Here is a 14,550-nt window from a genome sequence, read left to right as displayed (position 1 = left end):
CAGCAACTTTTAATATAGTATTATTAACTGTAGTTGTCATGCTGTACATTACATCCCAGGATTTATTTATTTTAGAAGTAGAAGTTTGTACCTTTTGACCACCTTCACCCGTTTTTCCCACCCCCCATCCCTGCCTCTGGCAACCACCAACCTGTTCTCTGTATTTATGAGTCTGGGTTTTTTTGCTTGTTTGTTTGTAAATTCCACATATAAGTTACATCATATGTTATCTGTCCCTCTCCGACTTGTTTCACTTAGCATAATGATCTCTGGGTCCATCCATGTTGTCACAGATTCGTTAGCGAGTTACAAAAAAGACCTAGCAATGATGTAATCACTATCTTTTCAGAAACTGATGAAATAAAGAAATAGGAGAATTGGTGTATTGATTATTTAGTGCTACTAAGGGAGAAAAATAAGAAACTAGCCAAGTATCATTAATTTTTGGACAAATGATAAACATAAGCTAATTGAGGGATTAAACTTTTGTTTCTATATTAAGGTGGCATAATTGATGCTTTGCTGTCTATTTTAGATCCAAGATGATAAGGAAAGTAATTTTCCTAAGTTACTATTTTCAAAATCGTGTATATTTTTAAAGTATTAAATTTTATTTGGTTGTATTTCAAAAGGGTAATAAGTGACCTTATGTTTTAGTAAGAAAGCAGGTATTCTCTGATTACCATCTTGAGTTGTGGGCTGGTCCTACACATTCTAGTAAAATTTCTTATGGTTCTTTATATTTACGCATTGCGAAAAATTTTCTTCAGAAAAGGCTCTCGGTAAATTTTTTTTTTAATGCATAGGTTCAAGTTACTGTACAAACAAATGACTGATATTAATGCTACTTCATTCTTCCCCTTAATTTCATTTTGTAATGTGTTTAAAGAATATTTCAAAAATTTTACATTTTAAATCGTATAGCAAATATTTATACTTTATCAAAGATCTGTCAAAATTCAAATTTCGTTATTTACAAAAAATGTTATGGTATATTCATAGATGCCTTTAGTACATTGGCTTATATTTTATGTTGATATTAAATTATAACAATAAAATATATAAATTATTTTTGTCTTTGAAGGTCCTGATGAAGTTGTAGGGCCAGAAGGAATGGAAAAATTTTGTGAAGACATTGGTGTTGAACCTGAAAATGTATGTTTTATTTCTAAGTAGAATGGAATACAAGTGGGGTATAGCATATTTATAAATTTCTAAAATTCGGGACACTTTAATCTTATATCAGGGTTTTGTTTCTTCATATTTAATACTATAGATTGTCATTAGTATTTTTAATCAATTTAAGTTGGGCACATGTTCTCTTTCTTGATACAAATGTCATTTGTAATAGAGTGAGAGAGATTCTACCTTCAGAAACTGGTTAGAACTTTTTACTTTTAAGAAATTGGCCCATCTAAATTTCTTTGGAGTTAATAATTCCAGAGGTTGTACTCTTTAATAGTTGAAGGATGGAAATAGTTGTATAAAAATGCTCTCCATGATAAATATAGACATGATTATCTCTGTGCTGACTTTTCCCCTATCCTTTATGTTCTGTTCTTTCCAGATTATTATGTTAGTTTTAGCGTGGAAATTGGAGGCTGAAAGCATGGGATTTTTTACCAAGGAAGAATGGTTAAAGGGGATGACTTCATTACAGTAAGATATTTTTTTAAAAAACAAATTTGATGGCCTATTTGAAGATCTTAATTGATATTTTGTGCTTCATAATTTTTAGGAGTAAGGTTTCACCTTAAAGTAATCAAATTGGTTTGATCTGTAACAATCAGTTAGGGATTGACAAAATTTATATTGTGGTCTTTGCAAAATGAACAGTTACCCCATTTTTCATATTCTCTGAGAACCTCATCACAGTTTTATTAAAATCATTGACTCTTAGTGGGTGAATTAGAGGTCTGTGATCAAAGTTATTTACCCACAGATTGTTTGAGCAATAAGGGATTTCCTTCTCTGAATATAGAGTTTTGCTTGTAAGGAGTCTGTTCTCGGGGCAGTCCTAAACTCTGGGGCCTCTTCTCCTCTGCAATTTTATGCTTGATTTTGAGAAAATATTTGAAGATAGAGTTACATGGCACTTTTATTATTTCTTTTTTGCCAAATTAATCTGACAAAGAAGAAAAGTAGAAAGGTTGTGAGGCTCCCGTGCAGCCCCTAGCCACGTTCCTGTTACACACACTCTGATGCTGCCTTGGAACTCTTTCATGAGGTTTCAGAATTGCTTCTGTATAAAAATCATGTGATTTTGACCTTCCAGAGTAAAGTGTGCTTAGTTTCAGAATCAGTAATTATGTGTTATTTTTAAATTATGTCATGTTCCTAATGTTCATGCAGGATGTTACTAATTACCAACATTCTAAAATAGAGGAAACATTAATTTATAATACTTTTGAGCCAAAAACTGGGGATTAATTAGCCATGTGGTTTCCTCTTGTGGGTTATGCTTTTTTTTTTTTTTTAACACATTTACTATTCTTTACTACTTGTTTGTGTGTCCTTAAATTTCAGAATACCACAGTTACTTTTTTAAGTGTATCTGTTCAAACAGAACTTGAACTTTTATACTTGAATTTTCAACATGTAATGCTTTGTAATTCTCCTTTTTAACCAGTATTAACATGTAGATATTTCTTACATATTTAGGTAAAAACCTTTGCTTATATGAGCCAAATTACAATTTCTAGAATAGAACATAAAATCAACCCTGTAATTTCAATTATTTATAGGTGAGATAAGGAGTCAGACTCGGAAAGGTGAACAAAACGTTTGCCAAGGTTTATGCACCTATTTAGTGGCCCCGCTAGGACCTAGAATTTAAATTTCCAGATTACCAGTCTAGCATACTGTACTTCCTAGTGCATTATCTTTCTGTATATATGTTAGCATTCTTTATAAAATAAAGGACTATTATTAATGTTTGGAATCATAATATTTACAACCAGGCTTGAATTACATCATTCATCTAGGTGTCATAACATACCAAATTAAAATGATGTTGATTCTGAAATTCTTTGGAAACATCCAATCTTCAATTAGCTTTCTAAAGAAAGATAAAATATACAGACAAGTATGCAAAGAATATAAACTAGTTTTCATAGTTTTTGTCTGTTTTATTGAAATTTATATCAGTTGTAACATGGCTTACTGATTGTAAGACATTTTATTTGGCACTTATAACTGCTTTTTGTACTGCTCCTGCTGAATTTTTTGAATATTGTTTTTTTAATATCCCAGCTAACAAGTGTTCATGTATTTTTAAACCAAAAAGTTTCTCATTATTTGTTTTTGCATAATTTGACGTAATAGAAATAGCCTTTGTATAACAGAAACGTGTAAACACAAAACATTTCTGATAATTAGAATAATTAGCATATGAATTTGGGTACAAGACTAGAAACTGACTTAACCCTTTAACCTATTTTTTACTAGCACATCTTTTCTATAGGAAGTTCACAAGCTACACAACGTAAAAGCAGCTATTGAACACTTACAATTGACCCCGAGGTATCTGTTTCCCTCATTTATGATCTCCTGCCCCTCTGCTTTACTCTCTGCCATAGAGCTGTGCCACTGCTCAAATTAGGCAAGCGCTCTTGACTGGGAAAACAGTTGTTTTTTCCCCCACGATCTAAATTGTTACGTGAAGTACAAAGTATTTCTTATCAGTTAGCTAAGTCTTATTAGTCCCTGAATTTTCTTGTAAAAAACTTGCAAAGACTACAGTGGTTTAAAATTTAAAGCAGGAGAGACAAAAGAAGTTATAGAAGTCTTAATTTTTTATTTTATAGTTGCCTGGTATACTTAGTTTTATTTAATACATATAGTCATAAAATGTAAAACTTCACAGACTGGATTCCATTCATAGATTTTTCATATTTCTAGGATTTGATTTAACCTGTGCATAGTTATTTAATGGTCCCTAAATTGTCTTAATGTAGTTATCATTGGTTTCAAATTAATTAACTTTAACCCTTAGAAAACTTTAGTAGGGCTCTGTTAAGGAGTAGAAACAGCCTGGTAGTTAAAACATAGACTTTGCTCAAGGGCAGTAGACTTTAACCACTGTGATTAATTAAAATCTGACATTGTATAGAATACTTCTGTACGTTCATTTACTTTAAAGCTGTTTACTTTTTGTATCTGAATTGCCTTTCTGTTTTTTGTGGAAGAATTTATGGTGTGAGCTTGTGTATAATTAGCCTGGAATGGCCATTTTGTCGGTTTCAGAGGATGCAGTTGACAGCACATCCGTCCTAGGGATTTTGCTCTCTGGTTCCCATCGTTCAGGAACCGCCAGATTGCCCGTCAGATGGGATTTGATCTGTAGACACGTAGGTGAGAACACCTTTGCTCTGCAGGTGCTGTGCCACTTGCCTGTGACCACAGCGAAGCAGACGGCTGGCTCTGCCCTCTGCCGAACGTGCTGTCACCCGACAGCCAGGTGCAATGCGACAGGAAGCGCGGCTGCTAATGAGATTAACTGAGGCTGAGTAGACCGGATGGTCTGTCGTCGTGGATCATTTGAACTGGGCCTTGAAGTATGATTAGGATTCCGATGGTTAAGGAAACAGGAAATGTTGTTTCTGAAGAGAAATTGTGAGCAGAGCCTTGGGACAGGAAAATGTGTGTGTGAAGAAAGTAGTCTGGTTGGTTCTAATCCAAAGGTACATAAAGAAAATTGAGAGAATTGCAGCTAGTGGGCTAAGAGCTGCGTGCTGGAGGGCCTAGGCTGACGTGGACAGAGCTTAAACCCTGTCGCCGGCAGTGGGAGACCGTCAGGTCGCACACAGGTCACAGTAGGGCACTTGCTTTAACGCTGTGGTCACAGTCTCGTGAGCACCTTGGGGACACCGCGGGCCTCGTCCGCATGACGACGCACCTGCCCCGCTGCGCACAGCTCGTTCCGTACGGATCTTCCTCTGCCTCTTCTCGCATCCCGCATGCAGGGCTCCGTGGGTGCTCACGGGCTGGAGTGCAGAGCTTTTCTCACGTGGCCAGCTGGCGGTGGTGGTGGAGCAAGGGTGAAATACCCTGTTGGTGGAGAAGAGCATCAGCATTGAGCTCTGGAGAGCCTGCCCTTGGCTTAGGATCGGACAAGGCGAGGCAGGAGGGCAGCACGGGCCGGGAATGGCAGCTGCTCCACGCCCAGTTGGACACGCTCTGGTGTCTGTCGTGAGCCCCGGCCCGGCAGGAGTCATGGCCGCGGTCCGGCCTGACTGGATTTAGGTGAGAGAGGAATGGGGGCGGTTATCTGACTTTCCCTTGAGGTCGCCAGGGTGCTGTGGTGTGTGTAGCGCGTGACTGTCACTCATTTAGCGCCTGGGGCCCGACGACTGATGGCCATTCACATTCTTCCACTCCACTCTCCGTGACAATTTCAAATGCCTCTTTCCACATTTCCAAGTACCCCCAGGGATGTGCTGTTTAGTTTTGGTCAGTAGATCTTACTCAGAGAAATTCCCAGATACAGAACTTGGTGAGTAAAATTCCTTTGTTGTATATCAGCGCGTCACAGCATACTTATTGGGACTTCTCTAATTAAGGAAGAGAATCTCACGTAGATCTAATACACAAATGGTAATTTCTTCTCATTTTAGAGATCTTTAAAGAAGCAGAAATTTAAAAGCCTCCCTTGCTAATCAGATATTTAGCAATACTCAGGAAATGAATGTCCAAGTCCTAATGTTGAAATTTAAACCCGTTTCTACTCATTCTAACCACAGTGGCCTTGGGGAATGGTATCCTATGGTGCCAGTGTCCCTAAAATCTGTGGGGTTTTTTTTAGTTGTTATTTAGAAACTCTCTCTAGCTTTCCATGATGTACTAGTGAAGTAATGCATTTCTTTTTACTTCAAGGGACATGTTCTTTCTAAACTTCCAAGTTATGAGGTATGGATATTACTAACCTCTGAGTCTGTTTTGGGCTAGGTTAACTAAAAGAACTGTGAAGTGTTAGTGACTGCTTGGGTATGCTCACCGGGTTTGCTAGGTCCCTTCACGGTCTTTATGATATGGGTACTAAATGTGGGAGTTTGTTCTCTTGTTTCTTTCATTGATTGCTTGTTGTTCTGTTAGATTCTTTCTGTGCTTGAGATTGAGGTAGACCATTAGGAATGGTATGAAGTAGTTTGGACAGAGACAGCAGGGTGCAGGTGATTTTAAAGCCATTTGCCTCAGAAGGAGCATCTCAAGCTAAGAACTGTTGTAATCACGTAATTCGTGTATTCTCCGTTAGCTTCACGGTTATCTGTTCCTGCTCCTGCGTGTTAAAATGAGGAGAGAATCAGTGACGTGCCTGAAGCCACACGGCAGCAGATGGAGAAGTTGGAATTTCACCTGGTCTGTCTCTGTTTGACTAGAAACTTGGTTCTTCACTTTCTGTCATAAGCTTATTCAGACCACAGCCTAAATAATATTGTTGCTCTGTGTACCTGTGGGATGTAAAATATTCGGAAAAGATTGTGATTTCTTGGATTCTTATCTCCTTGGTAACTTGTAAGTCACCACTTACACACTTTATAATTTTGTTGGAACTACAGTTTCCCGCTAACCTTTCCCCAGGTAGGGATTTTGAAACTTTTTATAATTAAATAAAGACATACTTTGTGGCCTTTTTTTGGTATTCATACTTTTGCTTAACAAATAATTTTGGAATGCTTCTATATGCCAGGCCCTGAAGAATGATTTCAAACGCTGGTGGTGGTCAGAGGAAGAACTTCTGAATGTAGGGAAGCATCCTCTGTCGTATTTGCCTTCCTGAGTCTCAAGTGTATTAAGATTCTGAATGAGATTTTGTGTGAAAATGTGATTCGCATTACTAAGAAATATGTGAAAAGCACTTCTTCAGAAAGCTACAAAGATTTAGAAGATGAGGCCTCTACTTAAGATAGATACACAAGGAAGGTAGTACATGTAAGTGGCTCCTTAAAATGTAGTACCCCTGACCATTATCAGCTGATCACTCTGGGGATGCTGAAGACATCCAAATTTTCAAACAGCATTATAGGAGCATATAGTCTGATAATTTGTTTTTTTGTGTATCCCGCCGGTAGAAGTTAACTAAATTTTTGACGCTATTTAAGCTTTATTTTTCACATAATGAAGAATTTTTGTGCTGATAAAAGCCACTTAATGAAATGGTAATGCATTTTTAATAAATAGTAAGAATAAACTTCTCTTGTTTCTCCATGAAATATATTATACACTTGTTCATATATAGGAACTAGGCCCCAGACAAATTGGACAGTTAACTTACCCAAATTTTGATTTCTTTTTCTGGCCATATGGCAGACTAAATGTGCAAAGAAACCATTTATCATGTAAAACACTTAAATGCTGGATAAAACATGAAAGCATCTATTTAAAAAGCATGCTTGGACTTGACTATAAATTAGGGAAGATAATTAGAGACCAGAAATGACAAGAGCTGGTGATACCATAGGGATCTGTGGAGCTGGCATTTACCTTAAGGTTACCTACCTATTCCTAGTCACCTAGGGTCTGGCCATTAACCTGTGGTGCACATAGCAAATAAGAGACAAAATTGCAAGACCTGAGTAGGGTGAGAATCAGATCAAAACTCTCAAATTAAGTCATTGATACCACACCTACCCAGTAGATGGAGGTGTGATTGCCTGGGCTTGCTTCTACGTACAGTGAAGGGCATGTCCCCGAGAGAATTCTTACCAAAAATTCTTCATCATGCATATGAAAACTGGAATTCATTATTTGTATAACAAGCCAGAAATCTATTTTACAAATGTCCCAGGTGTGAATAGTATTCTCATGCATATAGTGGAAGCGATTCTTCTGTATAGGAATACATTTTAAGCAGAAGCATCAATTTCTGCAGAGAAAGGTTCGGTTTTCATTAATTATCAATCAAAAATGACTAAGCATATTGGGAAACATCTTAAACTTCAGAATTAGACTCTTTAAGGCTAGTATTTCGAATTGTCGTAATTAAATATATTTAAAGAAAGAAGAACGGTATCAGATGATCAGATTTCAGATGCATAATTAAATCTGTGAAAGTGAAAAATACTCAAGATTTAAAACTCAATGGATGAATTACAAAGGAGGTAGATGTAGATTAAGTAGGAATCGGTGACCTATAATATCTGAGGAAAATAGGAAAGAGTCTAAGGGACGTGAATGGATAAATTTTTTTCACTGTGAGTTTTCTGTATGTTTTAGATAGAAGTCCTTCACTGAATATGTGGTCTGCAGATATTTTCTCCCACTCTGTAGTTTATGTTTTCGTCCTCTCCAAGGCGTTTGGCAGAACAAAAGTTTTTAATTTTAGTGAAGTTCAGTTGATCAGTTTTTCCTTTTATGAACTGTGCTTTTGGTGTCAAGTCCAAGAATTCTTCCCCTAAATCTTTTCTATTTTACTTTTAACTTAGTGATGCATTTTGAGTTCATCTCTTAAAACGTTTGTTATTTGCCCACAGAACTCCACTTCCTCCACATGTCCATTTGTTGAAAAAGGTCTTTCTTAAATTGCTTTCGCACCTTTGTCCCGTATCAGTTGGACATACTTGTATGTGGGTCTGTCTCTGGGTTCTCTGTTCTGCTGATCCGTGTCTTAACCTTCTGGTAGCACCACACAGTCTAGATGACAGCTGCTATGTACTAAGTCTGGAATCACATCACTGACTGATTCTGTTTCCTTTTTTTTTTTTAAGATTTTATGTATTTGTTTAGAGAGCGAGCGCAAGCAGGGGGAGGGTCGGAAGGAGAGGGACAGAGAGAATCTCAGTCAGACTTCCCACTGAGTGCAGAGCTCAAGGAGGGGCTCCATCCCAGCAACCTGAGATGATTGATTGTTTTCCAAGATTGTTTTGGCTTTTCCAATTTCTTAGTTTTCCCCAAAATTTTAGAATGATCTTCCTTTTACCTACAAAAAATCTTACTGTGATTTTGGTTAAACTGCATAATGAATATGGGGAGAGTTGACATCTGTACCAAAATCTGTACATTTTGGGCCTTTGAGTATATGCAAGATAGATAGTCTCTTTTCGGTGTTTGATTTCTTTCATCATTTGTGTACAGATTTCAGCATCCAAACGCCGTACGTTTTGTTAGAATTACACGTAAATGTTTCGGTTGTTACTTGGAGTAAATAGCATTGCATTTTTAAGTCCAGCATCCGTAAGTCATTACTAGTACATCTGATTTTTGTGTGGTTGTCTTGCATCCTGTGACCTTGCTGAACTCACTCACTCTAAGGTTTTGTGTATGTTTGTCTTCCTTGTGTTGTCTACATAGTCATGTCATGTGATTATAACATAAAATAGAGAAACGGGGACAGTTTTCTTTCTTTTCCAGTCTTTTATTTCCTTTTTATTTCCTTTCCTTGACATATTGCATTGGCTGGAACCCCTGTGCTGAGTAAGCATGGTGAGAGTGGGCATCCCTTCCTGGCTCACCATCTCAGGGACTGCATTCAGGCTCTTCCTGTACAAAGTATGTCAGCTGTAGGTTGTTGCTCTTGATCACGCTGAGGGAGTTCTCCTCCTCATGTCTTCCTGTGAGTTTTTACATGAAGGCACATGAAATATTTTAAATGCTTTTTCTGCATTAAATCGCCTAACCATGTAGCTTTTCTTTTTTTAGACTGTTAATGTTGTGATTACAATGATTGGTTTTTGAATACTGGTCCGTTTGCATACCTGGAATGAATCCCACTTGGTTGTGGTGTATAATTATTTTTATTTACTGCTGAATTCTTTTCGTTAATATTTTGTTAAGAATTCATGAGAGATATTGGTCTGTGATTTTCTGTTATTTCTTGGGGTATAATTGACATAACATTGTTCATTTCGGGTGTATAACATAACGTATTCAATATTTGTGTGTTTTGGGAAATGATCACCACAGTAAGTCTAGTTAACATCCATCGTCATACATGGTTAAAATTTTTTCTTGTGTGTTTCTTTTTTTTTTATACTGCCTTAATTGGTTTTGATGTCAAGACAAATCTGGCTTTATAAAAGGAATTAGAGAGTTTTTCCTTGTATTTTATTTTTTGGAAGATATAGCATAGAATTGGTTTTCAGAGATTGGTAGCATTTTCCAGCGAAACTGTTGGAACCTACAGGTATCTTTTTTAGAAGTTTTGAAATTTTGAATTTTTTTTTTTTTTAATAAAGGACCACTCAAATTACTATTTATTTCAGATCATTTTATCAGATTATTTTGTGTTGTTAGTGTGTTGTGTTTTGTTTTTCAAAGAACTGGTCCATGTCGTCTTAAGTGGTCAAATTTATATCCTTTTGATACCTACAGGTCTATAATGGCATCTTTTGTTTCATTACTGACAGTGGGGATTTTTGTATTCTCTCTTTTTCTTTGTCATTCTTGCTGGAGAGTTGTCTGTTTTATTGACTTTTTTCCAAAGAATCCGCTCTTTGTTTCATTGATTTTTCTCTTGTTTTTCTGTTTTTAATCTTACTGATTTCTGCTCTTAATTTACTTTCTCCTGCTTGCTTTAGGTTTATTTTGCTCTTCTTTTTCTAGATTCTGAAGATAGGAGCTTAGATTATGAATTGAGAATTTTTTTCCTCTTTTCTAATATTTACATTTAGTTGTATGAATTTCTCCCTCAGTACTGCTTTGTGTCTCAGGAAATTTGACTTGTGTTCTTATATTCATTCAGGTCAGCATATTTTTTGGTTTCCGTTGAGACTTGCTCTCACCCACGGATAATTTAGGAGTCTGTTTAGTTTCTAAGGAGATTTTGCTGTTATCTTCCTGCTATTTCTAGTTTGGTTTCGTTGTAGTCAGAGAACATAGCCTGTGTGATTTCAGTTCTTATATATTTGTCAGGGTTTTCTTAATGGCTCAGGCTGTGGTCTCTCATGGTTTATGTTGTGTGGACACTTGAAAAGAACACATATTTTATTGTCATTCACTGGCATGTTCAATTAGTGTCCATTAGATCTTGTTAGTTGATGGTGTTGAATTCTTTATGTTTGCTGATGTTGTGTCTAGTTCTATCTGTTGTTGGCAGAGGGGTGTTGAAATTTCTAACAATAATTGTGTATTTGTTTCTTTCTCCTTTTCTGTAAGTTTATGCTTCACATATTTTGCAGTTCTTTTGCTCGGTGCACACACGTTTAGAATTGTTTCGTCTCCTTGATGGATTGACTTTTTTTTTTTTTTTTTTTTTTTTTAAGATTTTACTTATTTATTTGACAGAGCACAAGCAAGGGGAGTGGCGGGGGGGGGGGGAAGGGAGAAGCTGGTGGGGCTCAATCCCAGGATCCTGGGATCGTGACCTTAGCCAAAGGCAGACGCTTAACCCACTGAGCCACCCAGGCGCCCCTGGATCAACCTTTTTATCATAATGTTCCTCTCTGTTCTGATCATTTTCTTTGCTCTGAAATCTACATTAGCTGATATTAATAAAGCTACCCCCGCTTTCTTTTGGTTAATGTTTCCATGATGTGTCACTTTTCATTCTTTTACTTTCAATCTGCCTATATTATATTTGAAATCTGTTTCTTCTAGATAGCATATTGTTGGGTCATTTTGGTTTTGTGGGTCTTTTTGATCCATTCTTTGAATCTCTGTCTTCTAATTGGTACATTTAGACAACTTAACATAAGATATAATTATTGGTACATTAAGGTTTAAGTCTGCCCTGTATTCTATAGTTCAGAAATTTCCATTTGGTTCTTTTTTATGTTACATTTCTTTTCTTAGACTTTCTGTTTATTTGCTGAGACTTTCTATCTTTTCATTTGTTTTACTTTGTCCATAATTGCTTATTGAAGCAGTTTCATAATAGCTGCTTTAAAATCTGCAAATCATTTTAAACATTTTAAACATTTCTTGTCATTTCAGTATTTGCATATATTGGCTCTTTTTACATTCTGCTTGACATCTTGGTTGTTGGTATGACAAGTGCTTTTTTTATTGGAACCTGAAAATACTGAGGATTATGTTACGAAACTCTGGATTTTATTTAAACCTCCTATTTTAGCTACCCTTCTCTACCACCACCTCAGCAGGAGGAGGGAATCCTTCATTGCTGTTGGCAGGCTGAGAGTCCCACACCCCATGAGGTCTCCGCAGACACTGCCCCAGGGCACTGCTCCTTACTACCTGCTGGAGTGGAAGCCCATGCTTTTCTGTGGCTTCCACTGATAGTGCGGGAGGTCAAAGGGAGGGCCTTCCCACGTCCTGGTGAGGGTGGACTGTTGAAGTCCTCCTTCCAATCTTTGCTGATGTAGGTGGGCGTGGAGCCAGCTTTTTCTGTGGTGGTTGAATAGAGGAGTGTTTTTTCTAAAAGTTTTCTTCTTGCTTGGCCGCTTGATTTTTGCGGGAGGGAGAGCAGGTTTTTGTTGTTTTTTGTTTTTTTTTTCTACCCCATTGGCATTCTGGTTGGCTGATTCCTTCACATCCAGGTCTAGGATAGATAAGGCAAAAGAAAACCCGGGAAACTCACCACTGTGTTGTTCCTCAGAGTCTTTCAGATTCTTCCAGTCTTATGTTTGTTTTATAGCTAATGTCCAGAGCTTTTAGTTGAATTAGCAGGAGACAAAGGGAAAAAATACATTTACTTCATCTTAACTGAAAGCAGAAGTTATTTGTCTAATAAAAAAAAGAAAAGCAAACCTTCTGTCCCCCTCCATCCCACACTAGTTAAATGTCGCTTTTCTCTGCTCCCTTTTAGAACCAAATTCTTTGGCAGTATTTGTCTATACAATTGACCCTTGAACAAAGGGGGAATTTTTATTGAAACCTGGAAATTTTGAATATAATGTTCTAAAACTCTGGATCTTACGTAAACATTCCGTTTTCACTAGCTGCCTCCAGCACACCACCTCTGCAGGAGTCGGAGGGAAGGTCCTCATCACTGTTGGCAGGCGTGGGAGCACCTGTAGTCAGACATTCGGGTGTAACTTCTGACTTCCCCGAAACTTAATTTACTAATAGCCTACTGTTGATTGGAAGCCTCACCCATAACACGAGCAGTCAAATAGCACATACTTTTTACATTAAAGGTATTACATATTATAGTCTTGCAATAAAGTAAACTAGAGAAAAGAAAATGTAAGTGGACCCGCACAGTTCAGACCCGTGTTGTTTGAGGGTCACCTTTACTTGTTTTCTCCAAAGCCCCTCCTCTCAGTCTCTCTTAAACCTAGTAAGCTTACCCTTCCAGTCTTCTCAAACCATCTTGTTGAGGCACCATTTACAAGTGGGTAATCCAAGCAGTAATATCCATCAGAACTGTGGCTGAAGCTAAAATTGTACTTAGAGGAAAATCTGTAGCCTTAATTGTTACATTAAAAGAGAAAGAAACCTTCAATCCAAATGAACTAATCTAATTTCAGAAGTTAGAGAAAGGATCAACCTAAAGAAGAGATCAAAAGATGTTCAGACATTAGTAAAAGAGAAAGCAAAGCTACAATTGAGAAAATTAGGAAACTCTGGCAGATGATTAAGAAAAACAAAACAAAAATAAACAGTAATGGAAATTAGAACATGTTATAAATTTAATCATCTTTAAGTAAGATGTGAAATAAATTATCAAAAAACTGCCAATGATCAGTTGATTCAAAAAGAAGTAGAAAATCTGAATGATCCTATAACCATTAAAAATGGTGAGTTAAAAATTCCTTCCCTTGGTGAAAAGACCCAGGTGATTTTTCAGCTGATTTTGGACAAATGCTAATTCTTTTCTTTTTCTTTTTCAGAAAACAGAAAAAAGGGTAATAATTGTCATTTAGTTTTTCTGAGCCTTATGCTATGAGCTCGTTATCAAAATTAGTGAAGAGTGTGAAAGAATGAAATTGACAAGCCTGTCTCTTTTATGAACATAGCCAAAAAATCTAGCAATGTATGAAACAGGTAACATTACCTAGTTTGGCTTATTCCAGGAATGCAAGGTTTAATCAGTGTTAGAAATGTATCCAAAATATTTACACCTTAATAAAATTATGAGTCACATGTCACATTGTTGAATTGGAATAGTGAAGGTCTTTGTTAAATCTGAGAATGCTAGATGTCTGCTACATGATGAGCACTAAAACTCAGTTTTGAGTGGGAGACTGGGTCACAGGAGACGGCACGCTGATTTAATGGAAGGGAGTCGGTCATCTGTCAGCAGTGGCAAAACGTGAGTTAGGCGTTGGTGAGTGATATTTTGTGAAACTGTTGGAGGGAGCGCCTTTCGAGGAGAGTAGAGGCGGTACCATGTGCTGGAGCAGAGCCGTGGCACTGGGGAAGCGTCGGTGAGATACAGCTAGAGTGCGCAGGAGGGGAGAGGCGTTGTGCGCCGTTTGCGAGAGGCCCCATTTGCGAAAGGCACCATTTGCGTTACTCCTGCTCAGCAGTGCAGCGGATTTCAGCCTGGGGAGTCAGGATGCCGGTGGAGATCTTGGAGCACTCTGTTGGCCTTTTTAGGTTTCATGTCTGATCTTTAGAAATAACATGGATACCTTGTTTGCACTCTTCTGCATGTGCACCTTATTTGAGGTCAGGTACTGCCACTGTTGACCTTGATTTTTGTCACTAAAA

The 14,550-nt window shown here is 37.3% G+C and overlaps 1 protein-coding gene across 4 annotated transcripts in view; it reads left to right on the top strand.

Moving 5' to 3' along the window:
• The window catches only part of DCUN1D5 (defective in cullin neddylation 1 domain containing 5), a 33,925-nt gene that overhangs the window by 6,475 nt on the left and 12,900 nt on the right, over positions 1-14,550 (top strand). For 2 of the 4 annotated variants that reach the window (XM_035008807.1, XM_035008808.1), the window contains 2 exons: positions 1,085-1,155; positions 1,568-1,659. In XM_035008807.1, coding sequence (XP_034864698.1) covers positions 1,085-1,155; positions 1,568-1,659 — 163 coding nt within the window. The remainder of the gene's footprint in view (positions 1-1,084; positions 1,156-1,567; positions 1,660-14,550) is intronic. The other 2 variants (XM_035008810.1, XM_035008809.1) reach the window with 1 other exon arrangement.

Source organism: Mirounga leonina, unplaced genomic scaffold, assembly GCF_011800145.1.
Source record: "Mirounga leonina isolate KUSES-001 unplaced genomic scaffold, KU_Mleo_1.0 Mir_153, whole genome shotgun sequence".
Classification (NCBI taxonomy): Eukaryota; Metazoa; Chordata; class Mammalia; order Carnivora; family Phocidae; genus Mirounga; species Mirounga leonina.
The sequence above is the reverse complement of the archived record's forward strand: the minus strand, read 5'-3'. Positions and strand labels throughout refer to the sequence as shown.